The sequence below is a fragment of the Halictus rubicundus genome, chromosome 17 (genome assembly GCF_050948215.1).
Source record: "Halictus rubicundus isolate RS-2024b chromosome 17, iyHalRubi1_principal, whole genome shotgun sequence".
Lineage (NCBI taxonomy): Eukaryota > Metazoa > Arthropoda > Insecta > Hymenoptera > Halictidae > Halictus > Halictus rubicundus.
In genome coordinates, this window is record NC_135165.1 from 5522468 (window position 1) to 5538344 (window position 15877).

At 39.5% G+C, this 15877-nt stretch overlaps 1 protein-coding gene across 4 annotated transcripts in view; it reads right to left on the reverse strand.

Annotated features, from left to right (window-relative positions):
* LOC143362417 (uncharacterized) overlaps positions 1-15877 on the reverse strand; it is a 30039-nt gene that overhangs the window by 5018 nt on the left and 9144 nt on the right. For all 4 annotated transcript variants that reach the window (XM_076802553.1, XM_076802554.1, XM_076802552.1 and 1 more), the window contains 7 exons: positions 10131-10268; positions 5488-5555; positions 5122-5423; positions 4188-4495; positions 2848-3464; positions 1847-2367; positions 874-1054 (listed from right to left, as the gene is read on the reverse strand). In XM_076802553.1, coding sequence (XP_076658668.1) covers positions 874-1054; positions 1847-2367; positions 2848-3464; positions 4188-4495; positions 5122-5423; positions 5488-5555; positions 10131-10268 — 2135 coding nt within the window. The remainder of the gene's footprint in view (positions 1-873; positions 1055-1846; positions 2368-2847; positions 3465-4187; positions 4496-5121; positions 5424-5487; positions 5556-10130; positions 10269-15877) is intronic.

Consider the following 15877-nt stretch of genomic DNA (forward strand, 5'->3'; position numbering starts at 1 on the left):
GGAAACTATCCGGACAGTTACTATACCTTTCAGTTAGTCTACAGAGATTATCGAATAACATAACACCGTGAAAATTAATAGCTGTCCTTAATATATAATAAAAGGCTGAAATGTTTTGTATTATTTATAATTTATGTTATTTGATGCAATCAATTTTAGTGTTATGCTCTCTATAATTTTTCAATGGCGTCATTGCTCTGTTTTATCAGTTACCACTGAGATTAAATTTGTCCTTATGGTAGTCCAGATACTTATCTACAAGTTTTTGCAAATGCTCAGGGATCAGAGATAGTCAGCTCACAGATTGTTAGTTGCTCGATAAGTTGCAAACTACAATACTAATCGCAAATAAATTTAGGATAGTTTACGTGACTCTTAGAGCTAGACAAAGTAAGCCTAGATAAAGTAAAACTACATAAAATTAGATAAAAGTGATAACGTAAGATACTTTATACTGTTGTAAAATAGTTGTTACCGAATGCTAAACAGAAGTTTTGCAAGCAGAATAGTTTAACGTGTACAATTAATTATTTTAAATAGGAGAAATAGAATAAGAAATTGTTTCCCACACTTTTCAATTATATTTTTGATCCATTTGTACCCAAAATAATTGAGGCGAGTTCATGAGTTAGTTTCAGAAGAGTTGGTTCTGTTCGAGTGTTTTTCGAAACCGGTAACCTCGTAAAATAAGTAGACTGAAAAAGCTTCAGCTAGTCAGGTTTCGGCATAGTGTGATCGCCTGGTTGCCCGGACAGACGGTTATCGATATTTCGATCTGCTCGAAGAGGAGAATGAATCGGAAGCAACCCGGGGCACTGACCGGAAGTGACATCGGTTACGAGGCGAAGAGATCTCTGTTGGAAGTAATGTTACCTCGCTGAGTATCGATTTCTCGGCGTTCTGGGACTTTCATGGGGCGAGAGCGGCGGCAATGGTGGCGTCACCGATGATACACTTTCAGATAGCGTGGAATGCGCCATCGCGGGCACGTCTTTCGGCTCCAGGATGCTCCTCAACTCCGATTCCACTATGTCCACCCACACAGAGTCTTGCACTGTCACGAAAAAGAAACGAGCTCGTTCATTTCCCCTCGAAAATCCACGAAATTGTTGCCAACTGTAGCCCTCGAGATATTTAGTATTATTTTATGCTTTAGAAAATTCTATAACAACAATTATACCTAACTATCTTCATATATCCTGTATTCATCACTCTGAATGCGCTTGGAGACCATTTAACTTTTATTTACATTTCTCAGTGTCACAATTTCATAGAGACTTCAGAGGATTTAATTGATTTTAGTAACAGTGAATTTAAACGAGACACCCTGTGCATGAATGCTTTGACCTGTCAATGACAAAATGGTTGACAAGACACTGCTGTGCCGTTTAAAACCAATTTTAATGAATTCTTTTCTGTAAAACCAGTGCCAGTGATTTATCATACACCAGATCAAGAGTAACTTTAGTATTTTATTAAAAACAATGTGTTTAAGATATTGAGATAGAACTTGCGTCTTTTCATACAGAAACTTCTAACGTTTAGCCACAAAAATTTTGGCTATTTTCTGTCCTCACGTTGCTCGCCAATAATTGTTTAATCAACTCCCTGTCCAGCACCCAACATCTTGTACATCATTCTCGCACATCTCCAATTCAGAAGGTCAGTAAAGATCAGCAATCGTACATGATTTTAGGCTATTGATTTCTCAAGATTAAGGGAGAAGCTTTTTTCCTACAAATCAGCCCAATCCCCGTTTCAATATCCCCAACCACCGATTTCGAATAAAATATTGTAATCGCCTATTTCCCCGGCAAGAACCCTGCATAAAATTCGCATAACAGACCTGGAGGATGAGTCTGATGCTCCGGCGGAGGTCTTCGACCACTAGAGTAGACAGCCGATCCTCTCCCCGAGTCCACGTTCGACGAACTCTGTCCAGCTTTATCGTAATCCGATCCAGACCCTTGATTTTGGATCTTCAACCGTCCTATACCGTGTTCCAGATCGTCTTTCTTACAGTCTGACTTCGCGGCGGTGTCCTTCGCGTATTGATCTCTTTTGGATCCTTCGCTGCCGATCTTCGAGGCGGACGAGTTTCTAGCCGCGTCTTCCGCATTGTCTTTGGATGCTTTCGAGCTGTAATGATTCTCCTCGACTCTTTTCTGCAGTTCCTCGATCCTTTTCTGAACCGAGGTGCCCTCCGACTCTTGGCTCTCCTGGCCGGAGACTCCTTCCGGCTCCCGTTTCGAACACCTAATCGCTTCGTCTCTGCGGATGCCGAATCTGGTTTCCGGTCTGTACTCGTCGTTCCTCTGAGAGTCGTTTCTACTGAATTCCCCGTGATTCTCTACCGTAATCTCGTACCTGTTAACAATTGCTTGTTTTCAACAGACATTGAACACCGTTGTGCAATTTGGGAGAGGGATACGGGTTGGTCATAGCTAGACTGCGTATCTTTATGCATTTATGGCTCATGGAAATTTTCAAAATATGCTGTAATATAAAATTCGAGAGAATTTAATACGATTTTTATTTGCTTTCGATCTACGAAGGCTGTTCCCATCAGGAATAGGATTTTGTTTCATTCCACTTTCTTAAAGTTTGTAAAAATTGAAAATTGCATGAACATCCGCAGGCTAGAATCCAGGTGACATGAAAATTAAATTAATAATGAATTCGGTTCGGTGCATCAGTTGATAGGACGTTTAGAAAGTTAGGAATCTTTTCCAATTAAGAAAAATAGAAATATTGTTCGCAAAATATTTGCAGAGTCTTCTAAAGAACAACAGCCTTGGAAAGGTCTCTCAAAGGTCATTCTCATCCCATCAACAACTTCTGCCATACCTCTCCTTGTCCAGCCGGTCAACAGTCAAAGGCTTCATCGGTTCCACAGTTGTCCTACTCTGCTCGTTCACCCGTTCATCCTCGTAGCATAACTGAGGCTGCGAGACAGCCTTTTCGATCCCCTTCGTCGAGTTCCTCTGCTGGAACTCGATCTCCTGATTGCATTCCGTCTTCATGTACACCTGGGGCACTCCGTACCTGGGTCTTCCTTGGGAATAATGATAGTAAACCTCCTGTCCAGAGAGCCTAAGCTCCTGCGTCTGCCTAGACGTGCTCGGCAGATCGATCTGAGACCTCGACATCGCTTGTCTTGCCTGCTGGTACTGCTGGTAGGACACGTTGTTCGAGAAATACGGTTGTTGCACATTCCTTGCACCCTGTTGACTATTCTGCTGTTGACTCGCTATCTGCTGTTGATGTATTTGCTGGATCAATTGCCGTTGGTGCATGTTCTGCGCGTGTTGCTGGGCGAAACGTGGACTCTGATGGTGGTTCTGGTTTTGGTGCAGCAGTTGCTGAGGACTTTGAAAGGTTTGGTTCGATTGCTGCATTCCTGGATTCACTTGGTGCTGTTGCAGCGGTAGACCGTGCGTTTTCTGCGTCGGCGTGCTCTGACCCTGAAACGGAAAGAGTACCGTGTAAATTATGATGGAAGAAAAGACAAAGTAGAAAGCACCATGTGCGTACGAAGAAAATCGAATTTTTGGCTTTTACGCGTGCAATTGAAGAAAGTAGGTGAATTTTCGGCTTACAAATGAACACACGGTTTTCTAACGCTTCGACCTTGAAATGTAACGAACGATCTTTCGAAATTGCGATAGTAGAAAGGTGTGTTTGGAAGGAAGAATCACCACGAAAATCATCCCTGAATCACCCCTGTAAAAATGACCTTGGAAAAGCGTACATCAAGGTAAAAGGTATCCTATGCATTTCGTTGATACGAGTTTCATAGCTGTCGAAGAGAGTAGCCGAATGTTCACTTTGTAGGCTCATCCCGATTTTCTAATGCTTCGGAACGCAAAGCTGCGTTGAAAGCTGATGGCCTAGTAGGATTGTTCCGTTGCTGCGAAATCAGGTGAATTTTCACTTTGTGGGCTAGCTTAAATTTTCTAATGCTTCGAAATGCAAATGCTTCGAGAGCTGATGGTCCAGTTCCGACCGGATTGTTCCGTTGCGGCAAGATTAGGTGAATTTTCGGATTTCACTCGGTCGCCTGACCGAGTTCCGATCTAGCGCGTCGCATTAGGTCGTTTTGCGTATCGAACGGTTTACAGACGCAATTAAAGTAACATCAACGGAAAAGTAGTTCACGGAGTATACAGGAGTAAATCGGAAATTACCTGGTTCTGAGAGTTCTGATGGATTCCCTGATGCAATTGCTGACTCGGCAGTCCAGACGGTCCCTGGACAACGTATTCCCTCGCGACATTCTGCACCTGCTGGCTACCACCTGTCGCTGATTGGCCGAAGCTGGGCACTTGCGTCTGATGGACCGTTTGAACTCCTCCGGACGGTGCATGGTGCGTCACGTGGAGTTGTGCACTTTGACCTGGCAAATTAGGCTGGATCTGCGGGGTTGGTTGCAGTTGGCCAGGAAGCGGCACGTTCTGCTGATTGCTCAGGTAACTGTACGAGTGCCCGTACTGACCTGAACAGGCAACGTTCCGTATAAATGTTGTTTAACTGTCCCGCGCACTTCATTAACCAGCCGTTTAATGCTAAAGCGGTGTCAGTCGATCCTATGCAACCCGTTTCACTTAACACCACATCTAGGAAGCTTAATCTTCATTATGCATTGCCCTATCATCTCCTTCACTGCCACAGTAATTACTATGCCTGCGGATTTTTGTGCAAAATAAACATTTTCTACCTCGATTCTAACAAATAATAACCGAGCAGAAACTTCAATCATCTGAAAAATAATATCTTGGTATTTTCAAATTCTTATAATTGGACAGCAGATTTTATGCACTTAGGACAAAAATGAAAGTGTAATTTAAAACAGTGAAAATATTAAAAGAATTTTAAAGTACTGTTGTATTGTTTTCAAACCAGGAAATAAATTTCTATTTCATTCCAGTTTGTTGCCATCCAGGTAGAAAATTTTTATTTTGCAGTCTACTTGTAGTCTTTTCTACTCTTTTAAATTGAATAACCTCATCGGAATCAGAGTTAGGTCATGTGAATGTTGTGCAAGAAAATGTAGTTTCGATTTTATGTAGTTTTAATTGCCACCGGAAATTGCAATATTGAAATTATAGTTTCTCCATTTACCACAGGTGTTTTTTGGGTACTGCTGCATGTTGACAGAGGGTTCCTGGGCTCTCGGTTTCCCATAGATCCCCTCCTTCTTCTTGGCCTCCTCATCATCGATGCTCCTGCTGGATTTCCTCAGCTCCTCGGTGACATTATTCAAGCTAGCCTCTGGTTCCGTTTCAGTGTCCTTCCGGCTCTGACCGAAACGGCTGGATATCATGTCTTTGATCGTGTGATACGTCCTCGAGAGGGACTTGCTCTTCTCCTCATCGATCTTCGTGTTCCTCGTCGCTGCGGCCGCCGCTGACGCCGACGTCGACCTTCGAAGAGATTGCGATTATGTCGGGAAAACGGATAACTTGATAAATTATGAGAAATATTTACGCGTAGGACTCCGGGGGGTGGTAACTCCTTGCTTGGTTCTCCTGTCTCACTTCTTGCATCTGAGTCCCCTGGAAAATAGTTTAGAAACGCTTGCAATCTTTCATACCTCGGGAAATCGATCGAATCGATGCATCAGTCACGAAACCGTCTCGTTTTCGTAATCGTGGAATTTTTCGTTTTATTAAACTAAAACGAAGTCCAACAAATATATCATTTTCTGTTCGAGCAGCAAATTTTTGTTCTGGGATATTTAAACTTAATTGATTTTAATTCTGAACTGTTCAATTCTATTTTCAGAATTGTAGAATTCCATTCTGATGAAAAATATACAAATTTTCATTAAATCCATTTCGATTAAAAATATTTGCACCTGGATGTTTCATTGTGTATACTGTTCCATTTAACAGCAGCATTAACAGTGGAACTTTAGGTAAATTAAGAGTAAAAAACCAATTAAACCCACGAAGCCTCGTTATTTTATTCGGGACTGTAATGTTCCTATACAGGGTGTCCCGAAAATGTTGCATCTCCTTGACATCACTTGAAGTAACTTTGTCCTTCGCGACAATGAATTTCATTATGGGATTTTTTTGAAGGATTCTTTAAAACGGAATTCAAATTGTTGGGAGACCAAGAGGCCCAGGGATCGCATATAACTTCGTCGTTAAAACTGACGTAGTTTCTTCGGACTAATGATACCGTCGCTCGATCTAAGTGTTCCTTTCAATGTTCTTTGCTGGTTATGTCGTAATTTCAGAACGAACTTCACATTCATTAGGAACGCGATATATCTCATTAGACCCGGGTATCTCGCTGCAAACAAGTTACGACTAATTACGTAATACCGTCTCGGAATTGCGTTAAACGATAACGAGCAAACAAACTGTGCTACTTGCTATCGGGAGCATTAATTTGTTGATAGAAATGCGGATCGGGGAAGCGGTCGGCGAGCGCGCGAACCTTTCTCAGGTGTTATTTCCTTTGCAGCCAATGGTTTAGAACGAGACACACACCAAAATGACACAAAAGAATTCCGCAATGGTATGCCAACTAATAGCATGTTTATCTAAATAGATCAACAGAAATAAATTAGCGGAGAGAGCGATGCTAGATCACGATATTATATAGTACTTCAATTATATAGCACATTTGTTGATCTTTATTTTTTAAATTGGACACAGCTCAGTAAAAACATCTGAGAGGGGACAATCTTTGAAACAGTACATTACTACCCCCAAGACATAATTATTTTATTATTCTCGATGTTCACTGAAAATTTGCCTTTTATCAGTTTCTCAATTTTTAGCGTTTTCAGTTCTTTTAATTGGTGTGCTCTGCAAAAAATTGTATGACGAATGGACTGTGGATTTTATGCACTGAAACTCTTTAAAATTAGTAAAGACGCAATATTTCATTTAAATCCCATCCCTCGCGAACGATGAGGAAAATTTGTATTTTATATGAGTGTCTCGGTGACTGAGAAGAGCCAGAATTTTTCCCGAATCTTTGTAAAATTATTTTGAAAGTTCAGCGATAATTACTGTTCGGAGAGTTTGTGTAATAACAAAGGGGGAAGCTTCGCAAGACGGGTTGCCCGGATCCTCCGTAAACAAGTCTCTATCGAAGAGAGGACATCGGACGGTTAATGGCAGCATGTTCGTTTAAACCGCAGAGAGAATTTCAAAGTTGTCGGACTGAATCCTCTGATTCGTTGAAAAGGATGTGGCTGGAATAACAGCCGATATTATCAAACGAAAGGAGAAGGAGAGGGAGAAGGAGAGAGAGAAAGAGAGAGACAAGTGCAAGTGAAGTTGTGCTCATAGGGCTCGGCGACACGCTTTCCGCATACGAAAAAAGATATTCTGACTTATAACCCTTCCAACAGGTACCCCTCCCCCACCCCCCTCTGGGGATTACAGTGCGCCAAACCTAACGTAAGAATTTCACAGCCTGAACACCTCGCTGGGAACCATAGTACAGACACTCGAGAATTCAATCCTCCGCTGTGTGTCATACTTTTCATTCATGGCTGGACTGGGGACCTTTATTGTAAAGTGAAAATGTTCTTCATTGACTGAGAGAAACAGGAACCAAATACAATGTCCTTTCTTTCCTTAACACTGGAACTAAGAAGCACTACACGCCACTGATGTTGTATTGTTTCGTAGTAATGAAATTGCTTCAATAAAAAAGTTCATTCAAGGTATTGCTAGTCTTCATGTAAAATTGCTATTTCTACTGAAAGATTTTGTTCACTGTTAAATATCCACCAACAATGATAATGTATAAATAATTTTGACACACGAATTTTCTACCGTCAAATAATTTTTTAAATTGTGTAGGACAATGTTTGCGTGTACGGTACGTACCAATCATGTCCAACAATTTTACGTAATATTGAGATGGAAAGGTTCGATGGACCACCCGCATTTTTTTTTTATTGATCGCCGACTATTTGACAGATTTTATTCGATGGATGTGTACGTGTGGAGATACACAATTTTCGTGAACGATTGGCGCAACCCAATTTCCCATATGCACTGTGAGCTTTGTGGCGTAAAAGGAAATTCATGAAATATTAAAAATGACTTTTCGGAGAGGTACAGTTTCGACTTCGTATTTAAAACTATTTTTGAACTATTAAACTTTTAACGTAGCTGTTTCCAATTAATTACGCACTCTTTTATTTACGATATTTTACGGTATTGTTCAATAAAATTCTTTCAAGAATAGGTTTGGGTTCGTGTTATCACTCGTTAGTTGGCTCGTAAAAAAATTAAATGTGTGAAATGGTATACAATACAATTATTTTAAGCATACAATTATTTTTCTACGCCCACAGGTTTTAATGATTCTGAGATCTTTAATAGTTGAAGTGGTCTATTGAAATTCATTGTGTGAGAGACGTCAGACTTCCTGGAGAAACGGAATTAACGATTGAACAAAAGAAGGGCTCACAAAACCCTACCATAATTGGGCACCGTCAAAAGCTTTGATATCGGAGCAGCAAACACGTCAATTATCGTCAGAGTACACACGCATCTGACAATTGGCAGTCGATGATAAGCTAGTCGACAGTAATTAATATCAGAATTGAGTGTACAGTCTCGACAAATGGATGTTGATTCAAGCGCTAACGTGAGCGTTAATTGGTTTTGGTCGTTCGAGAAACATTTGCACGTACGTCAATCCTATTAATTGTTAGCATTAACTTCTATTGTGAAAACAAACAATCGTCTATCGATTTCACTAATTCTCCTATTCATCGCTTTGTTACTAAATTTAAAAAAAGAATGTCTTCCTGCTCACGGGATTCCCGGGAAACTAAAAACAAATTACAATCCCCAACTTTGAATTTTCAAAGGCGAGGTATTAATTACAATTAATAATAATTTAGTTTGGCTTAAATGAATCTTTCGATAGACCAAAGAGATCCGAGCTTTTTCTTTTCTTTGCAACATTTTGCATAATAATCCACGGTTTAAAGACAATTGAACAGCGCGTGTTACATATTTTACGAAGATATTTGCATTCTGAATTTTGCAGACACTGTTCTGACCTCGTTTTCATGTTTTCCTCTATACTGGGACACCTAAGGAGACGATTTATGTACACACTAAATAAGTGAAAGGAAACAGCTAATAGATTACGCAACGGCTACATTGTTCATATAACAATAGCAAGCCTTCGTGGCGAAATAAATTAGCCAGGTGACTTTGTTCTCACTAATATCGACTGATGGATCGTCTTAAACCAGTGCAAGTCCACAGAGCTTCGCGGGAAACACTAAATAACTCCCTTCAGAATATTAAAATAAAATATTCAAACTGATCCAAATTTTTTAAGCTGTCCAAGCAACGGAATTTTATAGATCTTTTGTTCGATTACAATTTTAAATAAGAGTTTAAAGAAAGTATTTTAATATTATTATTGGGGAAAATTAAGGAATCTGCTTGGTACTGGAGACCACCAGGATTTCTGACATTTTGTGTGTAACCTTTTGCACACGTGTGTCCGTTTGCAAGCAAAGATCGCGAAACAGTATCCTGCAACACGTACATTAGCGACACCCACTCGCGCATTTCGAGCTGCTTACGCATACGCCCAAAGAGCGTCGCACTCGCGCGAATAAACCGCGAGTGAATGAAGCGTTTCGCAAAGCAATACAACAATGAGTGGATTCTCATTAACCCATTGCCTGGATTTTCACAGGAAAACCCGTCGAGCGAGTTGCGAGGGAACTCTTATGAATTTTTCCCTTTTACACTCTCATTCGTTGCGAAACAACAGATCAATACACTCTCAATCTAACACGACGATTCGAATAAAAACGAACTTCTAAAATACACAAACACCATAAAATGTATACAATTTTAATATTAAAAAAAGACTGATCATTCCGTTTTTCATAAAAGCTTTTGATTCTGGTATAAAAAAAGAAATGTTCAATTCGTTAATGGATTGATGTGGCCGATTTTCAGACGGGGTTTTAAATAAAGTCGAATAAATTAATAACCGTTAGCTAACTTTTCCGTCAAAATAATTTGTACTCTTCTTCTATCTTTCTCTTGTTTTTTAGGCTATTCATATTTTTTATCAGTGTAACGGCTTTTAGTAATGATAGAGAAGAAGTTGACACTCACTTCTTGAACCCAAGCCTGCTGCTTAATCGGCGCATCCGGTGCAATTGCAACTCTGCCCGCAGTTTTCTGTTTGTACTCATGGAGGATAGGGATTTTCGAATTCTTGTCCGCCGATGACAGCACTACCTCGCGTTCTATCTGCAAAAAAAGAATTAATATTCAATTTTCTACCCTGCCGCGCATATCCTGCAATTTATAACTGATCGAGGACACCGATTACCCAATAAAAATGATCTGTAGCTAAATGGTTCGTGTCATTTTCTAAAAATAATAACACTGCAAATAAATCTGTTCAACGATCTTCCACGAGATTAAACGCCTTTAGAATTACAACAAATTCTATTTTCTTCTCTTAACACGTCGACTTCCGCGTAAAGCATGTTCAATAGTCGTGTAATTGTTTATCTGTATTTAACACGTCGACTGCCAAGTTGTTAAGAAATGACATTCGCGTATAAAATAATAAGTTATTTAAGAAGAACAGTCTCCTGCGATGATGATTAATTTAAATTGGATTTTTTTCTCAATGTGTTAAAAAGTAATGACTCTTCCAATATGTTGAAAATAAATGTATCAAAGTCTAGGTTACGACTAGATGCAAGTGGATAAAAGTAACGGCTGTAACAACTCTTAATTCTCTGTTTTTGTTGCGTTAAATAAAGTGCATTGATTTCGTGACCCGTTCGTGTGCTAGAAATGAAACGAAACGATTAAATCCTTTCGTAGCCGGATCAATTAAAATAGTTGTTTGAACGCAGTGACTGGAGCACAGAAAGGGAAATTCGTTGATTGAGTAAAGATACATTTTCAGACGCGAAAGTGAAAAAGATATGAATGCCAGCTTTAAGGCTAGCCTCGAAGAGGACGTCAACGAGCATTTCTCATCGTAAACGTCCGGCGTCGTCGGTCGAAGTCCTGCGATACGCATTGCGAATTTTTTCCAAGCAACATCGAGAACAGGATCTCGAAGTTCAGCTGGCAGATCTCGGGCGAACAAGTGGCTCGTCGGCTCTTTGCATGCATATAATAATGCATCTAAAAAGAGGTGTCACTGAACTAAACTCGCCTTGAGATTGTATCGCGGTCAGAAGAAAGCAAGCGTGATAGAATGAGCTGCACAACGCTGGAAAATGAGCACGCCTAATCATCGCCTTCGTCCCGCGGAACGTTTATGAATAATTCTATACACGCTTCCGTGCGATTTCGTATATAATAATTTACCGAAAAAAAAAAGAAAAAAGAAAAACGCGAAGGCAAACCGCGAAGTTCGTTGCCCGTTAAACGAGCTCACCCGTTACATGCAAAATTATTTTTATAGGAAACTGTAGAAGCTGGTACAAAATTATCGTAATAAGCATCAAACATTAAAGACATGATATCATAATTGCATGAAACGTTGTTGCTCGAAAATTTGATCAGTGTAGCAACCAATGTATTTTAATTTATGACTAAAATTAGTGTCAAATTTTTCATACTCTGAGTACATAGAAACAGAGATATTTATTTTTAGATTAATATTTTCTTAATAGAACTGGTTTTATTTTTCTGAAATATTTTCCATTTAAATATATAATTTAAGAATGTAATAAGGACGCTAATGTAGGAGGATAAAATATTCTTCTCTACATTGTCAGATAATCTCATCATTGCCAACAATTGTTCTTTCTAGCAACGATGAAGGACTGCACAATGCCATGCAGCGGATTGCAAGGAAAAATTGAAATTTGCCGGGCATCGTTATCTCCCAAGACTGGTGGTTCGGGAAGACAATGACAAGAGAAACTCATCGACGAGCGTTTCCAAGATTTCACAAAAGATCCGTGGAATAATTGGCAAGCAGTTAAGCGTACGCAACATCATTGTCGGCGAGGGAATAGAACACCGAAGACAACGTGTAGACTATGGTAGACGATGAGATTGTGTGCTAGGAGTTAGAATCTCGTCGCAGACAAGCGTTCCGATTTGTTCTCGCCTCCGAGCAGACCGATCCACGGCGAAAAATATCTAATGCATCTAAACGGCTATCGCAACCCTCTTCTCGACTTCCGGTAAACGGTACGCGAGTATGATGCCTCCTTTGTGTCTCCCGGGAATCTCTGAGAATTTTCCCAAGAACGTAACGCACGTACAACGAACTGTTACCGAAGACTGCGACGAAGAACTAACCGATATACTAGTCCAGACATATCCGGTCAGCGCTAACACCGTAACACTGTCAACGCTTTTAAACATCCGAGGAAGCATCCTTCTTCGGAGGGATGGAAAAATTGGTTCGAAATCAATTTAATGAAATCGTCAAGTTACAGCGATTTTGCGATTTAATGACCATTTCATTAATATTGATTTTTACTCGATTATTAACCCTTTGCACTCCGGAATTTTGTGAACACCTGTTAAATGTCGCCTCAGTCCCGACATAGGAGTGCAAAGGGTTAAATGAATGTAGTAAATGAAAATTTACTGAGATAATGAAAGTCTAGCTGAATCTTCAAATAGTTAAATCTACAGACACATTGAATAATTGTCAACATAAATTTAAAGAGCCAATAAAATTGATTAAGTGTCAATAAAATTGACGAAATGGCATAATTGAACAGCCTGTCACTCCTCGAGAAGAAATAGCAGCTCAAAGTCATTCTACCCACGCTATTGTGACTCGACCAAGAGTTCGACACGTGCCAGTTAACATTTATCGAACGGCTGTCAGTGTTATTATTTAAGCGACGTCTTCCACCCTGTAATTTCTTGAGTGATTAATTTACATATTTTTGATATTTTCTTTCTTTTTTGTAATGGCACATGATCTTGCGATTTCAGGCATTTGTGAGAATAATCAACGAAGTGGCGTAAAAGCGTGAAAAACAATGGCATAATGTTAATGAACTGAAGGCAAGAGTTTCACGCTGATGAGAACACTTGGGTTGTACACAACGGAATTACACAAAAGTCAGCATCCAAGTGTAAGATTGCATTAAGTAAGCGAGCATGATCTCAGCGTTGTTACAAAAGAACATTGAAATTACTTATTCTCTTAAAATCACACGTTATTCGGTCAAACTGAAAATTGATCAGTTAAAGTAACGTTCTGCTTCTTACAGTGTTTCACCATGCGCCGTTATCGATTCTCAATAAACGCCATCGAAACAACATACGCAGCGCATGATTTAAAAATTCTACTCTACTTTGTGACCCAGATATTCCCGATGCACTGACCTACATAACAAAACGGAGTGCGTTCGACAATCTATCGTACAATTTTTGTTCCTCCGCGAACACACCGACGCGTCCTTCATCGAAATCCTGGTTCACTGGAAAAGAAAACGGTAAAATATACTTGAACATCCTGCTCGTATAAAATAAATAAATTCTCTCCTCATACAATAGAAGACGCGTTCAATAATATCGTAAATTCTAAGCCTCCACGGTCGCTCGATAAGATTAAGCTAAACCGAATTAAAACTAATGAATTCGCCGATCTGTTTTTCATTACCCTTCGAGACAATATCTGTCTTTGAGCAAGTCACCTATTGTATTCGCAGCGTCGTTTAATTTGTAACGGGACTGTTTCTGCTTCCCCGGGGACAGAGCATTGCTTACTTGCAAAAATGAAATACGTGTGCGATGCCGGAGATACATTTGTGAGAAGCGGCAGATGAATAGAATGCGCGTGCGTTGTTTGGGAGGCGTCGCTTCAGGGTTGCCTAATGATAATGTATTTTTTACATGTGAACCCAGAGAGCATCCAGAGAACACGAAGAAACACGGAAAATATTCTAATAAATGCCTCCGGGTAACAATAGCATAATATTTCAAATATACGGTTCAGTTTATGAGATTTTTATATTTTTGACGCACGAAGAATTATGTTTTACGTTGCCGTAGCAGCCGTTAATTTTGCAAAAAGGTACACTTTTCTCTGGAAGCAAACGGATGATTTCTACCGGGCGAAGAAGCATCGGAAAGTTGCATCGTTTTTAGTAGATGGTAAATATTTCTCGGAATTGTTAGGCAGCATTGTAACCCCCGAGTTCTCCGATTCTTCTGACCAATTGTTCCGCGGAATTTGCTCTGCACTCTTCACATCGCATAGTTCTTCCTCCGTTAACGGAAACGGTCGCAGAACAAGTTGGTAATTCCCGGTACCGCCGACCGCGGAAAAACCAACATCCAGCGAAATTAGTACTCTCGTTACTTATATAGCATCTTGATATCTTCAGTGAAAGCCTCGCTCGCAAACGCGAAACACAAGAGCTTCGTAACTTTTCAACGAACCATCAATTCGATTCTCTCGCGAAACATTCAACTTTGTACTTGGAAAATTCATATCTCCATTTACCGTCGCCTAAGGTAACAACTCTTCGCTCAGTTCCTGCGCCGTTCTTTCGAAGTTTTGTGAAGTTTCTGGCTCTTTGTGCAATTATGCTTCTTCGTCGTTTCTTTTTAATAAAGTTTAAAATGCTATTAAATTAATAAACATGAGTGAACTTTGATATTGTCTACGGAAATTGTGTTAAAGAAATGTGTAAGAACCATTTAAGAAAATTGTTACAAATCTGTGTAATTCTGACTATGCTTTAATCGTTACAGCTGAGTAGAGCAAAGTTGCCAACCTACAAAATCAAATGACATGAAAATGCGATTGAAAAATTAATAAATGCGGATAAACTCAATTCTTGTGTATCAACATTTCCTGTTTTACAACTTCCGTATTTGGGAAAAGCATAATTTCAACTAATTCTATTTCTTTTTATTTTAACTTTACCTTAATTCTAATTCAATTTTTAAATAATTCGAGCTAAGCAAAGCAAAGGCCTTGATCAACGAAATTCGACGATTAAGATTAACTTCATCCTCCTGTGATTCTACGTGCCCCCTTTTGCATACTATTACCACGTTGACTATCACATCAAACTTTGATCAGTAACTCAATGCATTTACAATGTTCAAAAATGAATATTCATGGAACGATTCTTCTGTGCAGATTTCATGCAAAATAAAAATTGTCTGCATCCATTGCAGGGGACAGAAGACAATGTAACAACCTTTCTAAATTCTTCAAATGTTTTTACTGTTTTATGTATGATGCACTAATTTTCTGTAATACATGCACAAAGTCTGCAGTCTAGCTACAACTCCTCCATTCTCGTTTTAGTAAACAAATTCCTTTGATGTTCAGAACCCAACATGTCCGCTGGAGGAGTTAACAAGCATGCGATTGAACAAATTTCCATTACAAAACCAGGAGAATTTGCATATTAAAGTTTCGTTGCCAGTTGAATTGATCAAATTTTATTTAAATAAAATCCTTCGACGCATCGGTCAAACGCAACCGAATCCAGATCGTTCATGAAGCATTTTATTTAAATAAATTCCTTCGATGTTCCGAGACTAGCGTGTCGACATGCAATTGAACAAATTCTCACCGGAAAATTCTACAATTGTTAGTTATCGTTGACAGTTACGTCGGTCAAACGCAACCGAATCCGGATCGTTCATGAAGCATTTTATTTAAATAACTTCCTTCGAGGTTCTGAAATTTATGTGTCGACATGCGATTGAATAAATTCTCACAGGAAAATTCTACAATTGTTAGTTATCGTTGGCAGTTGCATCGGTCAAACGCAATCGAATAGAGATCGGTCATGAAGCATTTTATTTAAATAAATTCCTTCGAGGTTCCGAGACTATTGTGTCGACATGCGATTGAATAAATTCTCACAGGAAAATTCTACATTTGTTAGTTATCG